Source organism: Dermacentor andersoni, chromosome 7 (genome assembly GCF_023375885.2).
Source record: "Dermacentor andersoni chromosome 7, qqDerAnde1_hic_scaffold, whole genome shotgun sequence".
Lineage (NCBI taxonomy): Eukaryota > Metazoa > Arthropoda > Arachnida > Ixodida > Ixodidae > Dermacentor > Dermacentor andersoni.
Window position 1 is genome coordinate 123,581,305 of NC_092820.1, and position 21,949 is coordinate 123,603,253.

Sequence of the window (21,949 nt, forward strand, 5' to 3'; positions counted from 1 at the left end):
CGAACAATTCGAAAGTTGAACAATTGACGCTCACGCCACAGCCATGCAAGGCCGCGTGGCTGTGAAATTGTTATTTTCACGTCCATTCTCTTGTCTTGCCGTTGCATCCATTTCGTGCATTAATCTCGGATGGCGGGCGAATAGATATGAAAATGAAGGAGAGGATTTGCGTTCATACTGGGAGTGGAGGTTTGTAGTCGTTGTCACAAAGATAACAGGTGGCATGGTGCCAATGGTCTTTGAAAACTGAAAAAACCTTGAGAGAAGAGCCCTGCTTTCTTTTCCACGCTTATCGAAACAATAATATGAACAAAAAAAGCGAACGTATTAACAAAAATTTTACTGGCGCTCACCGAGGGGGCCTGGCGCCTTTGGAGTAGCCTTGCTAAACCCGAGGACGCGGCATGAAATCCTGGTGCGACAGCCGCATTCAATTGGGGGAAAAGAAAAAATAACTCCGCCCGTATACCTTGCATTCGGTGCACGTTATAGGATCTCAGGTGGTCAAGCATTATCCGCACTCTCCCTCTACGGGTTGGCATCATAACATCGTAGTTCCGGCACGCGTAAAACTGGAGCATATATTCATTTAATATTCAGAAAGAAGAACTCCACAGGGAGTCAGTGGGCTGAGGAAACTCAGTCGGGGGTGAATCTTTCCTGGCACTTCTGGATGTTGTCATCATGGAATATTGTTTTTTGGATTACGTAAGTAATGTTTCTTTTCTTGCGCGTTTCGACAAGGACGCGCTCGCTCCATTCCCGCGTCAAATACAGATTCACTCGCACGAGACGTTCATTAAACAATTGCTTGCTCACCTAAGCGGAAATGGGTTGATCAGTTTGCGGAATGGAAATATTTTTTTTTTCGCATCATCTCCGACGGTATGCCGAAAACAATGAACCGGCACGAGCGACTGGCCCAGCGTAGTAATCTGGATCAAAGTGCCATTGCCTTGCGAGTTTCTGTAAACATCTATCCATCTCGTCGTGTGAAGCATGCTTCAAACAGAAGACGTCTCCGGCGCCTATTAGAAGCAATCAGTGCGCGACGGTGTCGTTTTAGCCGCAGCCAGAGCAGGCGTCTTCCGTGTGTGCGCATGCGCGTGTGCCAGATAACATCGCCAAGTTCATTTCAGACCTGGTCACGATTGGCCCGAATCACACGTGCCAGGCGAGATGGTTCGTTGAGCGCTGCTCTCTCTCTCTCTCTCTCTCTCTCTCTATATATATATATATATATATATATATATATATATATATATGTATATATGCATGGACACACGATCCAGCATGATTCCCGTTGATGATGTAGCCGAGTGTGATCGAACGTTGAAGCGTGCGCGTGAATTTTTGTGTGTCTTCATTCATTTTCGTCGTTTTTTAGCTGGTGGGCTATCGTACCGCGTCTAAATACGACTTCGCGTGCGTCGTAATTAGTTCAAAAATCGAGGCGTGTGTCAGGACGAGGGTATCGTGAGACGCAATTCATATTGCTCACTTCGGTCGTGGTAGCGGAATTTCAATCTGGGTGCGTTTAAATCTGGCGGAGAGAAGGCCAGTGGACATCCTTAACTGGCGGTTTCTGCAGCAGCGTGCGTCAGGCTCGAATAATAAACAAAACGGTAACCTTGTAGAAAGGTGCAACGACTGAAGTAATTGTAAAAAGTGGGCACGCTTGTGAAGGCGACGCGTTGACTGACACTGTCGTATGGCTAAACCTGTTGGAATACTCCTGATTGTCTTAAGTAGCATGGCTTCCGGATGTCCCTACTTATATCAGGTGTGGCACCCTGTGTCATTCGGAATTAAGGTCCAGTTATTGTTTTCCTTCACCTCTTTCCTTCCTTATTTCAGTAGCCGCATTCCCTTTGTCAGGAAACCGGACGTGCATCTTATTGATCTCCTGCCACTTACATCCCTGCATTCCTCAACTTGAATCTAGCAGGTGAACAATCTCAATTGAAGGATTAGAAGCTGATGCTGTGCAGGTTATGATTTGAATTTGAAGCTGTGAAGCCGGAACTGTGATGTTAAACTTGGAAAGTTGAACGTCCCGGTATTAGCTGCGTGTCTCACAGCTCGCAAGTACAAGTGCTGGCCTGGGAACACATCTTCAGTGTACATATGTTTCGTGCTTAAAAGATGCGACGACTGTGGCCACGTGATCTACACCCTCGATTACGAATTTCAGTCAGGTTTAAAGATCCTCTCGCTAGCATGCATATACAGATCGGCGAAGTTTATACCACGTGATTGGTTGCGGTGACTCATGGCTGACACCTTGACACACTATCGGCGCAGCGTTTCATAAATGATCGTAAGGTCATACACGAGAAATATGCATCTATGAGACCCAGTTTCTCGACTCGCAACGCTAAGGACACGCGTTATAGACTAGCGATACATCAGCGGTTCATATGCTTATATACCAGTCTTGGCTTGGATAGTGCTCTTTATTTGCAGCTATATATATTCCATCCTCTCAGGCCCGCTAATAAAAAATCAGGAAGATTACAGTGATTACCAATGATACACCGTTTTTGAAAGCATACACCTGGCGTTTTGAGATGTAAATGTTACCGAGACGCATGCATGGCGGGAGTTCACGCTGCTCCGTCAGGTGGCATTTATAAGTTGTTCGGTCTGCATCTACGGCACAGAAGAGCGCAGGCCACCTGCACTGTGACTCTGCCCCAAAACAAGATATCGTCTGCACGCATCTGCCGACAACATCGCGTTTTCCGAGTCGTATAGCAGACGACGCGTCCCGTATACTGTCGACGCTCGCTCGCTGCATGCTCTGCGTCAAGTTCTGACAGCCTGGAGCACGCTGGGCATCGGTCGTTTGCACGTTCACGACGGCCGGTCGATTTTGCGATTTAATCGGCGTAATGTCGTTCCCTTTGCAGACCACCTGTACGCAAGATACTTGTAATATGACTCCGCCCCGAAACAAGATATCCTCTGCACGCATCTGCCGACAACATCGCGTTTTCCGAGTCGTATAGCAGACGACGCGTCCCGTATACTGTCGACGCTCGCTCGCTGCATGCTCGGCGTCAAGTTCTGACAGCCGGGAGCGCGATGGGCATGGGTCGTTTGCACGTTCACGACGGCCGGTCGATCTTGCTGCGATCTTATCGACGTAATGTCCCCCCCCCCCCCCTCTTTCTGCGTTGTTTCCTCCGCAGTGCGTTGCCCGTGGTGGCGCTGCCAGCGATAAGTGGCGATGCATGCAGTGTAAACGTTCGATGGACACATTTTTCCTCGCGGCCTGCGGGCTAGCTGCGGCGTCCCTTTATGACCGCGGTGTGTATGCCGACCCGCTAACCCAGTTCGGCCTGCCCCGCGAGTCGGAGTCGTGCATTCCGTTTTGCGAGCCCGCGTGCGCGAGCGGTCGAAGCCGATACGTTGCGACGGCGTTCGTGCGTTGTTGCTTGCCACGCGCGCTCCCGGTGCTCATTTGTGCCCGTGCATGTGAGGGTACGCGCAAAGAGTGTTGGTGGCGTGCGTTACGTGTGTGCGCCGTTGTGAGCTGGGTGTGTGCAAGTATGCGTGCAGTCGCGAACCGCTATAGCCTGTATCTTGCATGCGGTTTGTAGGAGTGTGCTCGTACGTTGAAAACAGCCGTATTTTTTTTTTTTTTTTGTTTCGGCACGCTACAGAGGGTGGTTGTACGTGCGTGCAAGAGGATGAATCGGTTGTCTCTGGAATCTGGCGCGTGCGGACTCGAGCCGAAGGCGTGGCACGAACTGGCGCGACTGCTTGATGCGGATAGCCAGATTTGAGCTTAGGGCGGGTTCAGATTCCTCGTTCCCGTGGTGAAATGAAGAAGTCATACGAATGAACCTTGGACGAAGGAGTTAACTATGCTGTAGACAGCAGCACGGGTGCCTTTTTCTGATTTGCAGGTTTGCGGATATCGCTATAGTTAAAGCGATTCTTCTCAAAACTCGTGCAAAGCCTTTCTTCTGGCATGTGTTCCACAGTAGCCCGACTCTGAAACACGCGAGCTGCGGTCGGTGGCGCCTGTAACTTTCCACAAACCTAACTGGTGCGCTGATAAAGCGTTAGCCAGCACTTGCTGCTAGAATGTCAGCAAAGGGAGAGCCACGCATTAGAGGTTTCCCTTTTGCAGTGTGCTGGTTATGGTAAACAAAAGAAGAAAGAAAAAGGTGAAAACCAGGCGCTTCTTGCCTACGACGGCAAACTGCATGCCCTTCGTTTTTTATGCGATAGGCTGCGCATAGGCGACTTGTGCATGGTGTACGGCAGTTTTCGCCATGCGGTGGAGGCGCACATTAGGTCAATGGCCTCTCTGGTTGGCTCATACATCGGTTTATATCGCTCTAGTTGCGATACAGTCGCACTCTGCGCATCAATGACAGCCTGATCATGAGGTTGGCTGTGCATGACAGTTCTACACGGTCACTTAAACAGCTTTTATAACCTGCGGTCGAGGATCGCGGGAGAGTTTAACCATCACCCGCGCGAAAAAGTGTAGACACGAGAAGAGATAATATTTTTGAGGCGCGATGGTAGGAATCCTGGAACATGTATGTTCCCCGCACTGTTTTTGATGAATACTGACAGGTAGACGACCACTTTCAAGAAGCATCTCACTAAAACGGAAAGTTGTGATCCGCGAAGAAACTATAGTGCAAGTTGACTTTTGCATCATTTCATTCCCAACTTTCTCAGCAGCTGCAGTTTATTTCTCCTGAAATTCAAATCAAATATGGCAACATGGTCTTGGGTTCGTTAAGAAAGGAGTTGGGTTCGCGTTGTTGTGAATTACTTTCGCGGGGAGTGGAAGAGTCTCCTAAGTATGTCGGAAAATGCTACGTCACTGCACGAGGCGCCCAGTGTCCGTGGTGTCCCATAGAGGAAGTAATAATAATAAAAAAAAAACTTCGCTCAGTGTCAGGACATGCCAAGGTCCTCGGACGACAGCCGGATCTCGTTGACTCCGATAGAAAGAGAACAAAATCAAGCCGGGAGAGGTCGCTACAGCCCGGCGCTGCTACTCAAACAACAAAACGAAAGACGCCTCGAGGCCGGCCGGCTGCCGCCGCTCCGGCAGGAGGGCCTCCATCCAAGCCAAGCCTCTATCTAGCCAAGCCGCTCCCGACTTGTCGCGGGTTGCCTTCAGGTAGCCGCGGCGGCTACCTACGCATGCCTCGTTTAAAGCGATCGAACTGGTGCGCCCCCCCCCCCCCTCACCCCTCCACTTGTTTCTGCGTCCACTGACGGCACTCCCAATGCAAGAAGAGCAGAGGGAAAAACAAAAACAAAAAAACACTGCCGCCTCCGGAACGCAGGGAGTCCGTCGGGGCAAGCCCACGAAGAGATGCGTGCGCGGCTTTAAGAACAACGCCAACAGCAGTCCGCTCTTACAACAACCTGGCAAGTGACTTCGCCCTCTCTCTCCCCCAACCCCGCTCCCATCCGAAGAAGGACGCCTTTTCGCGGGGCTCCTTACAACAGGTCGCATCGCAAGAGGTGTGGCATGCATTCCCCGCGTCTCTTTCCTCTGGCTTCTGCCGCGACGGCCGCGGTGCTTCTGCAGCCCGTCCTGGTAGCCCTAGCCTTCGCTTTGCTCTTTGCTTCGTCCTTCCGGTCCTGTGTGCAGAAAGCTACCCTTCTCTCTTTCCTTCTCTCGGCGCTCTCGCTCTCCTTTGAGCGCGCTTTCTTTATATAACCGCTAGAACACTCGCTCCAGACCCACTCTCTCTCTCTGTCTCTCTTAGTGGTAGGAGGAGGAAGAAAAAGAGTACGGCAATCTGCGACCAGGGGTTGAGTTCGAAGGCTTCTGAGCAGCGGCCGACACCGCCTGACTCTTCAGCTAACTGCCAGCAGCCATAACATTGCGTCTTTTCTTTTTGTCGTCTGCAGTTGTTCTTATTGGCCGCCATTGCCGGCGGCCTAGCAGAAGACGACGTCAAAGTCGTACGCTTCTGATGCTGCTGCAACGCCGGCAATGGCGGCCTCTGGTTCTTCTCTACGGCATTTTCGGGTCGCGCACTTTTTCCGATGTCCGAAGTGGCTTTGCTGCAGCCTCCGCTTTGGCGCCCTCTCACCAAACGCACTGGCCGAGAACGACGGCTGTTGTTTCGGTTTGTTCATCCGCGAAGATTGGCCCGCTCTGTTCTGGTGTTTCCTTTTTCTGCTTGTTTCCAGGCTATGTAGCTCATCACCGTCTGCTTCGGCCCTTTTGTTTAAAGCACCTGTTCTTTCCTGCCGGTCCCGACCAGTCTGCCGGGCCGGCCTGCCAATGTTGCTGACCCCATAGATTGGACGGACGAGAAGGAAGGAAGCGGACCCTCTCGTTCTCGACGCGGCTTCGAGAGAACGTCGTCGAGATTCGGCATGATGCTCGAGAGAGGAGGTGGCGGCGGCTTTGAGAGAAAGGGCGAGCGAACGAGATCCGAAAGTAAAGAGACAAGAAAGCTTCCTCTCCGCGCTTCTGCTGCGGCCCTACCCTCTAAAGAACTATAGATGTGTATACTAAAGAGGGAGAGGAGGGGCCACATGGAGGAGCAGAAGCGTACTACCGGGGGAAGGGGGGGTAACGGCCGGCGGGGTTGGGTTTGCTGGGGGTGGGGAGGGGGGTCGCAGCCAAAAATCCGGTAGCTACGAGTCCTCAAGGACGTGCACCGCCAAATTAAAGTAGCGCGATCATCTCGCGCCGGCCAGCACGCGAAGGAGGAGAGGAGCTGAAGGAACACGCAAGTACGCGAGCCCTGTGGTGTAAGAGAAAGAAGACGAGGGGAAAAATGATGAACCATGGAGAAAGGAAGTGCAGCAGGTGAAGAGCAAGTATAGTAGTATAGTAGCGAGGGGGAGGGCTCACGGTCGAGGCTTTTTTGGCGCATGAGACTGGCCTGGCTCTCTGGAGGGCGCTGCTGCGGGCCCGTCGATGACGTTCTCTCTCTCTCTCTCTCTCTCTCTCGCTCGACTCGTGGTACCCTGTCTCTGCACTACTGGGCTTGCTCGTTGCTTTCGGGTTTCTTGCACGCTTCCTACCTTTGTTGTGTGTTTGTCCATTTGGTCTTGTTTACTGCGCTGTGCGCTCTCTGTTGAACGGCTCTTAGCTTTCTATTTCTTGAGGTTTCATTACTGCGGGGGAAGCCACGCTTCTTTTTTCGTCCTCCGCTCCCATTCATTCTTTTTCTTCCTCTCTTCTTTGCTCCATCTAGCCACCTTCTCATCTTCCACAGTCTCAGCCCTGTCCCCTCAGCGGTGATCGGTTCTGTGTTTGGCTCGGCGTCTGATTTGCGGGCAAAACATTGCGGACGCTCTCGCACGATTTTTCTTTTTTCCCACCCTCTTGGTTTCGCCACGAGCACTCTCGCGTTCTCGTCGACTTCTCGGTCGTCTTCCACTAAACCGACAGAACCAAAACAAAAGCAGCCATGGATCGCGTGAAAGGAAAAAAAAAAATGAAACAGAAAAACGACGGAGACCGGTAGGTCGTCGCCTTCTGCGCCTCATCACCGCCTATTGAGCTTTCAGACACGTCGTGCGTCATGGGAAAAGGCTTGGAATTGTTCGTCTTCGTCGTCGTACCTTGCTTGCATGTCTCCTCGCGTGCAAGCGGCAGTTGGGTGACTTCGCCGGGCTTCATCCGCGATGACGTCGATGATGATGGCTCGGTGGAACAGATGCCGGGACGTCGGTTGTCTTATTACGTTCCGAAAGGTGCCTGATTGAAAGGTGGGTGTCTGGGCGTTTCTCCCCCAACGCGAGAGGGGGCGGTGTGATGTGTGGGTTGTCTCTCCCGTGCTCGGAGAACGGTTGGGCAAGAAAGGTGCCCAGTCAAAGAATTGGTGTCAGAGATAATGGAAGTGGTGGCTGCTGCGAAACACTTCAGAGGGAGTGGGCAATGGGTGTGATCAACGGTGGGAGTTTTTAGGGATCGGGCGACAGCCCAAAAAACTCCATCTGAGATGGGCGCCACACGAATGTGTATATGCTTCCGAAAGAACCAGGTTAAACTCCCCCTCCCGTGTAGGCACATTTTATTTGTCTGCTGTTGCACTTGTCGCACTTGGGCGAGTTATCTCAGCCCTGGAAACTCTTCACTTGCCAGAAAGTTGAGTTAGTGTCCGAAGTTAGTCCTTCTGAAAGATCTCGTAGATTAGGATGACGAAGTTGTCGCAACGACATCTGTATCTCGGTAACAGCTACGCTTGCCTTTGGAACCAGCAGATCTGCAGACTTCCCGTTGTAGTCCAAATATGAGCCTGTATACAGACAGTGCTTTCTTGAGAATGTGAGCGCAGTTGGCAAAGCTTTCGACATTCTGTTACAATACCGATTTGAGATGGCCCAGGTAACAGTGACGTATTTCTGTTGCTCGCTGCTTTCTGAAACTTCAACGCCTCCAGCGCTCCTTCGTATTTATATGAAACGACACCGATTTAAACGTTTTCCGGGCCTTTCAGACACCGAACTTGGGCACCGGGAGCTAGCTTTCCCACGCCCACTGTCACGTTGGCGCAGGAAAACGCAGTAAGCAAGTATTAACCGATATAGATTAAACGTCACGCTTACGCCGGGCGAACGGCATTCGTTCACTTACCTCCATGTGAGACAGGCCGCGTTTTGATGGCGCCAGTGACAGGCGCTATTCGAGAGCGACGATGAATATTGCTTCACGTTGCACGAGGCGTGTTGCGAAAGGTGACCCAAGCGGTAATCCATTCGGCCTCGCTGTGAGGTTTTGTTCCAAGGGTGACAGGTTGCTGTGCACGTTGTTTTGAACGTCAATTCGCGAGTATTAGCGCGTATACCGTTGAAAATGCGCGAGCAACCTGGCCTTGCATTGTGATTTAGCTTTTATCGCAGACAATACCTTCTTACGTCGAGCGCATGAAACTTTGTTCCCTGGTGAAATTGGCAGGCGTTCTTTCTGAGCTGGCGTTTGGAACGACGCTTTTGTCGATCTCGCGCGCGCGGCTAATTGCCACGCATGTCAGGACGTTGCCAAGCTTTTACGGTGTTCACGTCGCTTGTGCTTAACGAGTCGTGTGAGTACGATCACGTGATTTGAAGCGCCACGAGCGTGGCTGGCGCCACGCATTCTAGAGCAGTAATCTGATGGCCTTTTCTTAGCGCGCCTATTAGCAGAAGTGAGTGGATCTGCAAAAAAAAAAAAAAAAAAAAATGCAGGCACGGGCACACAGTTAGACAGCCTAATGTGTATAATATGTCACATAATCTTATGCAACTTGGAAAGCATATTTACCGCCAGCGGACAAGAACAGAAAGGGAGACAACACAATGCGCTATGCTTTGCAAGTCATGCAGTTTACCAGGACGCCCAACAAACGGCAATCCTATACAAATTGAGTATATATCGCATACTTTTTCTTTTTGCAAAATGCGTATATATACAGAGGAATTTTAATGGAAAAGCTTTTAACTATATAGTCTTCAGTAGATATCGCGGTTCGGTCCTACCAACTGGTTCACCGAAGAGGCGGACATTACTTGTATGACAAACTGCACTGTGATGTTAGGTAACGAATGAAATTTAATCGACTAACTTTTGATGTGACGTGCGTTTACATCTCCTGCGCTTGCATCCCATAACGGTCTTAGCAAAATGAATGACACACCAACTAGCTCAACTGTTCACCTTGCTACTTTTATAAGGGGTAGATATTGGGCATTTGTTTATTTTACGCTGAACATAACTTTTTTTTTGTGTGTGTGTGTTGCCAATGGCATGTAGCACAATTGTATTCTTTGAGCTTGATTACTCGAAAAGGGGGACATTACTTGCACAGGAAATCGAAACTCATAATTGGTTCGCTTACAGGATGTCACTATGTTTTTAGCAAAGCGAAAATTACGGTGCGTATCGAAATTTGAGAATTTGTACCCGGCTAGTAAACAGCGCTTCCACACTTGGAAATAATCCTGAGGATGACACCAGTTTCGAGATATGCATCCTCAAAGTGTGCGACGAAAGGCGTTGGTGTTTCAGTTAATTTTGTGCTTCCGTGCGTAAAAATGACGAGTCGAAAAAGATAAGTGGGGCCACGTACGATCAAATTTTATCGCCCGTTTGATGGCTCTTATCTCAAAACAGGTTTCGAAATTTGGCCCAAATGGATGTACCTTGAGAACTCACGGACTTCGATCTGTAAATCGGAAATAAGTGCCCTGAAGTAACTGGTCAGAAAGTTAATAAGTATGTTTTTCTGATGACACATAGAAAATTTGATTTCTTGTGCAAGTAATGGGGGCTGCCTCTTCGAGTAAGCCACATTTGTTCCACATGCCACAGACAATCTTTCTGTAGTTTTTTAGTTCTAAGAAAAAAAAAAAAAAAAAACGCGAGCATGAACTAAGTTTAAGAAAAAGAAAAAAAAAAATACACCGCGCTACGAATTTGCCTGCGCACTGCAGGACCAGCATGTGTGAACCATGGTTCGGTGAATTAAAGATGCAAGAACCGCGTACTATATAAAAGAAATACGCTACCCGTGTAAGTGGCACCTCGCTTCTGTTACATCAACGAGAGACGAGATTGTTCGACCACACGGGTTGTCTCAGTTACTGAGACTACCCTGCGCGTGCGTGCATTTTATTTCTGCGCCGGTCTGCACCCTAAATAAAAATCAGCCCCCCCCCCATGTCGTCGACATTAGAGAGTTTTAGGCTAGGGGACGCAAGGCGCTTGCGTCCCCCGCTCTAAAACTCTCTAACGTGTCTTCCCATTTGTGCGCGTCCTCCTTGTGGCCGATGTGGCCGTCAGCAAATACACCAAGCTCTACAGGTCGAGACGCAGTTCCCTCGAACGCTGGTGTATATATATATATCGTCAAAAGTGTGTAAAAATATATCGCTCTCACGCGCCATCTCGCGCAGCAGCTTCTGGTCATCGCCTCTTGTCGGCCCCAGAGCACCGAAAGTTTCCCGAGGTTCCCACTGGGCACCGTAATGAAGACGCGTACGCATCTCCACCCCCATCCCCCCTCTGTTCTCTGCACACGTGACGGCACGGCGTCTGCCACGCGTGACTGACCCTTCCGCGAGGTGCGGATGTATGCAGTCCGCCGCGGTGCATATTCGTCATGGTCGCGCGCGCGGTGAGGCGAATGAACGATGTGGTCAGGGGAACCCTTCGAGGCTTTGCTGGGATCGTGGCTATGACGTTGTGCGTGCCGTGCACGAGGTCACGGGTTCGAATCCCGACCGCGGCGGCCGCATCGTGATGGGAATCACAAAATCACAAAAGAAGAAAAAGACCCCCCCCCCCCCCCCCAACCCTTCGCACAGACAATCGTCTATCGTTCTTTAGGTGGAAGTTACAGAACTCGATAGGTGGTCATAATGGAATACTAGCTCCGCACCCCACGGCGACCCTCGTCCTTCCCCACGCGCACATTTGGGAGGGTGAACAGTTCAACGTGACCGCTGGGGCCCTTCCTGCAAGCACTTATGTCCCCCCCTCCCACCCTACATTTCGCCACTCGTATACATCTGTGGATGCGTGATCGACGGTTCGAAGTGGCAAGTATGGTTGTAGTTCAATGACGGCCGCTCATCCTGTCTCGGTCGGATAGTTTACTTTCCTCTCGCCCCCGCCAGCGACTCAACCACTCCTCCGGCCAATACTTGCCGTTGTCCATTCGTTTCATTCATCGGTGGGTAAAGATATCCGTCAACTACCGCTGTCTGCGGCGTCTCGTTTACCGTATACTATTCGGTGATCTGCCTGCTGTCTTGTTGGCTGCTCTGTTATAATTGAGCCCGCTTACTGGCTTGTTTCCTGGCCGGAAATATATGGCTTTTGCAATATAGTTTTCGTCAAAAATTGCTAGTGGGCAGTGTGCCTCTGCCATCGCCGTCTGTACACCGCGCCTTGGACGATGGGTAGTACATGGATTTGCCTCATTTTCATGCTTGCCGCTTAGACGTAATAAGTTACGCCACAAGAACGTCTGAAGCCGCAAAGCACGAATATTCACAACGATTCGTGTACTGCCCATCATCTAATGCATGGTACGCAGGCCAAAGATCGCACAGGCAGACTTCCCAATAGTGACAATTCGAAGGAAACTACAAGGCGGCAACGAGGCCTCCGAGATCGCTTAAGTGTGACGACGAAAATCTCGGAGGCCACGGTAGCTATACCTAGGTGTGCGCACGCTGGCCCAACCAACGAGCGAATAGCATAGTTCTTCGCCGTCGTCCTCATCGTCGCGCTGCTTCGGAAAAAAAAAAAAAAAAAAATCTGGGGCGAACGAACGGGCCGGTGCAAAAACCGAGCGGACCCGCTCGTGCGACCCACACGTTCGTTCGTTTCACTCGCCGCACACTTGTGCATGCCGAGTTGTTCTCTCTCTCTCTCCTTTCTCTTTTTTTTGCTTTCCCCTTTCTCTTACCGCGCAAGGCTCGCTCCTCATCCCAGCCTTCACCCTTTAACCCATTGAGCACGCCTGACCCGACGGGCGTCTTGCCAAGCGGGCTTTGGCACGATCGGCCCGACTTGTACGATCCTAAAGAGAGAGAGAAAAAAATAAGATATGGAGAGAATAATCACCAAGCCGCCGGGCCGAGGTGGTGGAGAAGTTGAAGAGGGGGAGCGGGGGGGGGGGGGGGGGGGAGAATCCTCGGTGGCGATTGGGCGCAACGGCCTGCTCGAAGAAGCTCGTTTCTGCCGTATACTAGTAGACGGTGAAGAAGCATCGGTTGATTTTCGCGATTCCTTATTTTTTTGCATAGCTTTCTTTTTGTTTTCTTCACGTGAGGCCGGTTTTTCTCTGCCTGGGTCGCGAAAATAAATAAATAAAGAATACCTATATGTATATTCCGCGCCGCCGCCGACCCTCTTTGAGGTCGTCGTCAGACGTTCGAAAGGCCGCGGCAAGCCGGGCGATCACTCTTAATGCAATTGGACGCTTAGCGGCTCCGTGAGGGAGATACAGAAAACAAAAATGGCTAAGGGAATAGGAAGCGCGAATAAACGAGGTATGTATATAATCCTCGCCATCTGATCATAGAAACTCTACAACGACATCCGCACGTTCCTGCAGCCAGCGTTTAAAGGGACACGGGACGCGTAGATTATGTTAAACGGCGTTAGGAACGTAAGCTCTTGCTATAGCAACTGCTGCGGCGAGCCCGGGAGACAGCAAGAACCGCAGGAGCCCTAGACTCAGGACGCCTCCCCGCACAAGCAAAAAGACACCTGCTTGTCTTTTTTTTTTTTTCAATAAATGTTATTCCTTCTCTTTTGCTATAGCAATAGGGCCGAGCTCTTGCCAGCCGCAGAAAGGACGCACAAATGCAAGGCGGGCGCAGTGACGCCACCTGCGAAGTTCTCGCAATTTCTCGCCGCGACGTCACGGATCCTGAAAGCCTTTATACTCGGCTCTAGCGAATTGTGAATAAAACCACTACGGACACAGGACGGAGGGAGAAAACATAGGGCGATTGTGGACAACATAGGGCGATTGTTGACATTATCGAGCGGTTGTTGACAACATCGGGCGATTGTTGACAACATCGGGCGATTGTTGACAACATCGGGCGATTGTTGACAACATCGGGCGGTTGCTGACAACATCGGGCGGTTGCTGACAACATCGGGCGGTTGCTGACAACATCGGGCGGTTGCTGACAACATCGGGCTGTTGCTGACAACATCGGGCTGTTGCTGACAACATCGGGCGGTTGCTGACAACATCGGGCGGTTGCTGACAACATCGGGCGGTTGCTGACAACATCGGGCGGTTGCTGACAACATAGGGCGTTTGCTGACAACATAGGGCGGTTGTTTAGTTGCAAGTAAAGCCGCCCTACGTTGTCGTCTCCCTCCGTCCTGTGTCTGCAGCAGTTTTAGTCATAATGTCTCACCAACTGGCCTACAACATTACCCTGCTAAATCTAGTGAATCTTTCGTCTAGATAAATAAGACTGCGATGCGTTACAGTTGTGTCACACTCAAACTATCCCGTTTCGGCCACTTATGTGTCCGTCAGGATGGCCTACATACTAAAAAAAAAATAACAAAAAAAAACGAAAGCTGGTACTTTCAGATACGTGACGTCAAACTGGCTTACCGAAACGATTCGTGCGAAAAACGGCATTCCCACAGTGATGCTCCGTTGCATTGGAAACGCTCTAAGCGATTCCTTCCATCCTTTTTTTTTTTTTTTTTGCAATGAGGTTCACTATGTTTGCCTTAAAAACAAATGGTATACGGTATGTTATCACTGATTCACTTATAGGGCCTCATACGCCACGTTGCCGCGCGACTGGCCGCTCGAGGCACTTTGCCTATATTCGCGGGCTTCTTTCACGCTCGGAAAAAAGCACTTTTAGGTATCACATACTGGGCAACAGAGATCTGAGTCGGGAGTTTTTCGTGTTGCTCTACAATTTTCTCATTGACACTTTTCATCGAACTATAATATTTATAATATGTGAAAATTTGATTAATTAATTAATATTTATTGTGTAACTAAGCGGAATGAAAAGAAATAATCTGAGTATCTCCAAGCGACGGCAAACAACATTCTTGGTTCTGTCCAGCTACGTGGCATTTGCATATAATTGAAATCTTGGTGCGCGATAGTTGGGAAACCCTGTATGTATGTTGTAAAGTCAGCTGGTCTTTGCTTGCTGCAGAAATTATTTAAAGGAAAGAGAGCACGATCCAGTCAGATGTTTCTTTACTCAACGTTAGAGCACAAAAACAGCAAACTATATATATATATATATATGTATATGTATATATATATATATATATATATATATATATATATATATATATATATATATATATATATATATATATATATATATATATATATATATATATGGTATGCGGTGTCTATTCTTTCTACTGCACATTTACATTTATATTCTATGCACAACGCGTGCCTTTATAGCCGTACTTATTTTATGCGAAGAAAAAAACATGTATTCGTATTCTATGTCCCCACAATGAGCTAATGTATATTGATGTGTTATGCCAAGTGCGCCAGTACCGAGACTGGCGCGTTGTTCCTGGGCGCTATTATTCTTTTTATTCGATGTGTGTAATGAATACTTGAATATGTGTGAATTTGTCAAAGAACACCAGCCGACAGGTAGCAAATATCGTTACTCGTCATTTTCGTAAATTCATTATAATATCAAAAGTTACCGAAAAGCCGGCGACGAAAGTTGTCGTTTCTGAAATAACAAAACAAATCGAATCAAATCAAGAGTTCAACGTTTATGGCGAACGACTCTAGGTTCCTACAAACGTGTTCTTTTGTTTTGTCTTTCGGTTCATTTCTTTTTCTACTCCTACGAAATGGCGGGTGAAATACTATTTCCGCAGGGAATTCGTCGCACGTCGTGTCTCCGCCTACTTTCAATGCTCGCCCTCTGCAGGTTCTGGCTGGAGTTGGTGTTTATCTGGTCGTTCGTTCGCTGGTGCGCTTGTTTTTTTTTTGTGTGTCGTGCGCACCCCCCCCCCCCCCCACCCTTGCCCCGAAAACCGGGAGCGGGCCTAGCATCGCGTAACAGCGGTCACGTGATCGCGAGAACTTTCCGCATGACTGCCCCGCTTCGCGGCGATGGTAAAAAAGAAAGAAAAAGAAAAGAAAAAAGAGACATGAGCAAGACTAAAGCGAAGCCACACGCATACCAGATGTCGACGATCCCGTCTCTCACCTAGACCCGTCGTGCAGTCGAAGATCGTTCATGGAAGTCAGACGCGATGACACTTGTCAGGCCTAACCGAAAGGAAGGAAGCAAGAAAGCAATCTCAATACAGAATACAAAAATACAAAAGATGGGTGGTTGTAAACGGATACAGATAGGTATAGATATGATGTCCAGATAAGTGCAGGTGTTTAACTGTGAATAGATGGATAGGTAGCTTACGTCTGGGTTATAGACAGGTATAGAGAGATAAAAGAAGCACCTGGAGAAATGCGTAGTAGCGAGCCGTTGCTTACTTGATTTAATTTGGTTTCCTTGTAGGGAGTGGTGCGTATTACCCACTGAGGAGAATTGGTCGTGCATTAGATGACATTAGGAAATTACGCTGGCTAACGAGAACTCTGCAACACAGGGGCAAACAGCAATACTAATAGAAAGAAACAGAAGCGGAAGAAACAAACGCTGTAGAATAAACAATATGGCAATCATCTATTCATCTAGTTGAAATTTCTTTCCAAGAATTTTCAAATTTAATAATCATCGTTTTGTTCCTATAAATATCACTGCGTTAAAACCTCCCGATTCTTGGCCCATCCCCCGCTGTGAGTAAGCGCCATGCCTTGAAGTCTCATCATCACCATGAACAGAAGCCGGAGAAACACGGCAAAGAAACACAAGAAGCAGAAGTAACATAAGCAGAGCAAACTCGATAAACGAATAGCAGAATCACAAAAAGCAGAAGAACGAGATAAAAAAAGAAAAAGAAAACCTCAACAGAAGCCAGAAGGAGCAGACGAACCAGAAGTGAAAAAAACAAAGCAAGAGTAATGGCTGCCGAATAGCATATAGCTGCTGCCGATGGCACGTGGACGGTTGAACTCGTCTGACGGGTTCGCCGTCGCCTCAGCTCTCGCTGCTCCTGCATATCTGCTCGTTTTCAGTCTCGGCCGAGCCATCGGACGCGCGTGCGAGAGAACGTGCTTGTGTTCTTATTTCTTCGTTCCGCACGGTTGGCGTCGAACGGGCTAATTAACGACTGCGTACTTATTTTTTTTTCCTGCTTCTCTTTACTACTTGCAACGACCCGAGAGCAGCGTCGGTGTTTAGATTAGTGAGCGAGGTGTGGTAAACGTTCAGTTAGGCTAAATGCGGCGGAGGGGAGGGGTGATGTAGAACTGTTGTGCTCGAAGTTTAATAGCAAAAGAAAAGTTCGCACCTATGGGCTGTTCGTTGATGGCGTTTCAGGGATATATTTCCTGGAAATGCGCTTATGCTAGACACGAATTCTCGGTGGCTGGTACTGATGTGCGTAGAGGAGGGGCTGAAAGCATTTGTATTCTGGCTGAAATAGCTAAGGGTGCAACATTTTTTAAATATATGTCTTCCGTATATGTAATTATGAACTTCTTTAACTACAGATATTCACCTGGTTAATGCTGGTTGTCTGTCTGACATGAATACCAATGACTTCACAACTCTGCTTATAGTTAACACCGCCACCACACTTTTGTGGAAAGCGTTCTTTTGCGTGAGTAATTACGAATGCACGAAAAACACAAACAACGGAAAGACAGTAAAATGTTAAATTGGACTAGTTGCTTCTGTCCCATTCTTTCAGACAGCCCAAAAGACATATACAAGTGACCATACATCATTATCTCCCATCTGCTCACTTATTCGTGTTTGTGCACTGTAATCTAGCATGAAAAGGCAAGATAAGTGACGAGATATCCTATATACACTGTCCAAATACACATGGCAAGGCAAGCGGCATCGTATTAAGCTACTTTTGTTCTATACTTGAAAACAGAGCAAAAGACATGGACCTGTGAGGAGACAACACGAAGGCTTGTGTCGTCAGGTCACTGGCCCACGCCTCTAGCCCTGTTTTTAAGATAAATAAGACAAAACTCTGTACTGTGTTTTCGCATCGATTATTCTTGACCAGCACGCTCCACGAGAAACCATATACCTGCTCTGGTGGGTTCCTTGCAAACGCGACGAGTTCCTACAGCCGTTGTGTACATTTGCCAGCTTTTCAGTGGTATCTCAAAGCACACTCCAGACAGCCTTTTCCTTTTCTCTACTCGTTAAGGCGGCGTAACTTGACGCGACCCTCCTGGGTGAGTCATCAGTTCATCCCCCCAGGAGATCGTACCGACCGGTTTGTCTCCGGGATGACCCATGCGTAGCTGTCACCATGGCAACTGTAGATAGAGGCGTTTAGACCAAGGGGTACACTAGCACAGCGTGGAGTCTGGATTGAGTCGTAAATATTCTGTGTACTAGGTATCTCACATGGAAATAGATGTTTCCTCTATCCAGTTTTGCTAGCAAAGGAAGGAGTGCTTTGAAATTGCAAAGCCAAGTTCTGTATTTACGGAGGGGAAAGGAGGACATCACTGCTGGAGCGTTTTCTCGCGGGGTTCAATGATTCCTCCTTATTTTTTTTTGTATTATGTAATAAAGAATGACGCTCAATATGTAAAATTTTTCGTATTTTCGAATGCATGAGATACGGTGGGCGCGATGTGTACACCACCCGTTGCTTTTATTTTTTTTTAATTAAAAAGAAATACATCCTGCTAGCATTATATGTAAGGCTGCAGTAGCAGGGTTGGGACACAAATACGGCTATGACAGTGGTTTCAAACATGGTGAAGCTTGTGTTAATAACAGTGCGAAATGTCGTATCAACCTCGTCTCGTATAGCGAGTTCGGAAGCCTAACAGAGCACTCTACGTTTTGTTGTCTTGCAGGCAAGCTGCTCATCCAGAAGATGGCGGTGACGCACAACTCGGTGTCGTTGCAGTGGAGGATGCGACAGTACCCGACCCCGTACCCTGGCGTCTTCTACACACCTCGATACGTCGGGTCTGACACACGGTGGACGAATGCCGAGGTGAGTGAATCGCTCGCCAGTTTTGTTTGTTTGTTTGTTTGTTCATTGATTTCTTTCTTTCTGTACATCAACAGAAATCGAAGCAAAAGCCAAAGGCCATGCAGCCTGACAGAGGCTTTTGCTCCGAGATACAGTTCAGCACGCAGTCATAATACAAGTAGAGAAACAGCATCAATATACAATAATTAACATAAGATAATCATTGAACAATCTAAATTGTATCTGTAGATATATAAAAAAAAACCAAGAAGGACAGAAATATCACAGCGTAAAGAAAACAAGCAGATCGACACACATATATTGTGACAAGCAGCAACAAAAGAAACAATGTGTGCTAAGAAATAAAACGCACAGTGCACATTGAGTAAGATAAATAAAAAAAGTCAATATACATGGAAGTTGTTATCAACATTTAAACATTACTTAAACATATGCCATGCAGTTTTCTAGAAGAATTTGTTTAAACCTATTTTTGGAAATTTGTTTATTTAGGTCTAAAATGTTGCCAAGTTTATTAAGCAGACTGGGTATTTGGTGCAGAATATGCTGCCAACCATAGGTAGTTCTAATTTTTGGTGTTCTTATACTTTGTGTACGGAGGCAGTATTGAACACATCTAGAAGATCTATACGTGGGGTATAGCGTATTATTTTGGATATGCAAAAAAAAAGGTTGAGGTAATAGATGTGGTTAGCTTGCAATATGACATGTTTTGTAAATAGCGGATGCGTGCTGAGACCTTGCGGGTGACCATAATATCCCTCAAATATTCGTAGTACCCTTTTTTTTGGAATGTTAGTAATGTGGTATAATTCTGTGACGTACGGCTTTCCGATGCGACATCGTTTGCGATTATCAGGGATTTGTGCCAATTCTGGCCTGCCCTAGAGGCACTCTAAGAAGACAGCTTCTTGCCCAAATACCCTGTATCCATGTTTATGTTGTTACAAATAACATTCAAACCAGCAACTGAGTATCACATAGCCCGTATTTTTATAGAGTTTTAGTTCGTTGAAGTTGAAGTTCAGGTTTATTTTCCTTCAAAGATGAAAGAGGAAACTGCGACAAAAGGCGGTAAAGCCTGACGAGGTCACAGTTCCCCAAAACAATCGATGCAGAAGTGAGCAACACAGAAATAAATATTAACATAGCATGATAGTGAGCAAAATACATTGCATCAAAACAACATTGCATCAAATACATTGCATCACAGTATGATAGTGAACAAAATACATTTCATGAAACGACAGTATTACCGTGAAAAATATTACTTTTAATACAGACAGTGCACCATAAATCAAAGGGAGTGTATAAACATGGCATGAGGTCGCTAAAGAAAACACACACATAAACAACTTGATACGAAAACAAGAGATGCTTCGCTAAGTAAAAAACTGAAATTATATTGAGTCAATGCTAGTTAGTAACTTCTTTGTCTTTGTTAAATTTGTTCTTAGGGAGATCAAACATGACGCTTAAAGATGGGTTATTGGGAACAACTGGAATCTGGTAATCGAGCTTTTGTTTGCCGTAATTTGTCCTCGTTTTAGGGACCAAGTTTCTGTGTTGCCGAAGGGGAAGGGTTCGTAAACATATTACCGTTTACGGTACACCGGGGTACCGGAGAGGTGTATGGCAGTAACAACGCTGATAGCGACATCGTGTGCCACTTTTTCTAACCACAAAGCATTAGAAAGATATTTATATTGCCTGCACGTTCTGGTCCGAAACAAACCAAAGAGAAAGAAAGGGTGCGCGTGAGTGATTATGTCGTTGCTGACACTTCAAACTTGCAGCTTAATAGAATAAGGCTGGTCACTGTACGAAGATAGCTCTGTGACCTCTCTGGTTAAACACTTCTTCACAAGATCCCGCTACCAACGGTGCCACTGCAGGCCGCATTCTTGGTGCAGCAACACACTTAGGGACATTAAGCTTTCGAAATGTTCATCGCCTCTGTTCGAGTTAAACGACGCCAGATGGCGCCATAATCGCTGCTGATCACGTCTACGTCTTTGTGGCATTCCGTAAATGGGCATGCGCTTACGGGGAAGCTAAGTATATATGATAAATAAGTCTACACAGGTATTCTAACGCGCGGGATCCTCTCAACTTTTGCTTTATGCCTAGGGAAGTATTTGCTGCGAAGTAAATATAAACTCGAGAAAAATAAAAAAAAGGCGGCCGCACGATTCTTCCCCCAACTTCCAATCGCTCACAATCAAAACTGCTTTCTTCCGCAGCTGCGCCTGCGATCTCGGAGGTAATGCTCTGCGGGTTGTTGCCGCCTACTCCGACAAAAACCCAAAGAGGGCGACACGCTCCTGTGAACGTACTTGCTGCGGTAAAGCTAGGGAAATGATGGAGCATGTTTTATTAGAATGTGAAGACGTCTGCCCAGCGGTCGATTTAGGCACCACTGGCATCCTTGAAACCCTTGGGTTCAGCGAGAGCAGGGGAAAAGTAAACATGTCCGCAATAGAGATTAGTAAGAGGCGATTGCAAGATTGGTGGAAGAAAAGCAGGGAAACGAGAAAAAAACGGAGACATACAAAAGCAATGACCACAATTTGGTTGTGGGAGTTCATCGTGTTTTTCTTTTCCTTTTTCTTTTTTTTAAACCTATATAGGACACTAGACAGTATAAAAGCAAGAACTTGGTGGTGCAACCCACCACCCTGTTCCAAAGCGGACGCTCATAACATCCATCCATCCATCCATCCATCCATCGTAAGAAGTTTAGAATTGAGGTTTTTTGGGAACCTTTATTACGTGGTTTCCTACGATTTCGTAGAATTATAAGGGCCGAACGATACTCGTGCGGGCTGTTACCGTTGTTTCACGGTGCCGGCTTCGACCGGGTCTTCGATTTGTACCGTTTTTCCCCCCGTTTGTTTCGAACGACGGCGAATATGCGCCGCATGTGAAAGCTGACGCCACAGTAGGGTACGGTGACGCGCTGGGAGAATGCGACACGCTTCTGTCGCATTCATCTAAGCACTGCTTACGTTTGTGCAATGCACAGGTGAGAAGTATAATGTCGCGTAATGTTTGTTACTACATCGTTCGTAAACTTTACCGAAATGTAAACAGCAGCTCGTGTTTAATGCACAATTGAGACAACGACGACGCGTTGATAGGAGGTCGAAGGCGACATTTGATGTTGGTCCTGGGAAGATTGATAGGAAGAATTAATTGTTGGGCTAGTTGTTGTAATTGTTGGGCAAGTTGGGCTAGACGAAGCGCTTGCCTGTGCCTTTCCTTCCTGCGTACGTTGTCTTTTTGTTGCGCTAATTTTCCTCGTCAGCAAGATTGGTAATTGAGGGGAGGTGCGTGAGTAGAGAAAGAAGTTCTGGCGCTAAACACAAT

At 47.7% G+C, this 21,949-nt stretch overlaps 1 protein-coding gene across 5 annotated transcripts in view; it reads left to right on the forward strand.

Annotated features, from left to right (window-relative positions):
- The window catches only part of LOC126533874 (uncharacterized), a 160,133-nt gene that overhangs the window by 89,907 nt on the left and 48,277 nt on the right, over positions 1 to 21,949 (forward strand). For all 5 annotated transcript variants that reach the window (XM_050181067.2, XM_050181070.2, XM_050181071.2 and 2 more), the window contains exon 2: positions 18,438 to 18,580. In XM_050181067.2, the coding sequence (XP_050037024.1) occupies positions 18,438 to 18,580 (143 nt within the window). The remainder of the gene's footprint in view (positions 1 to 18,437; positions 18,581 to 21,949) is intronic.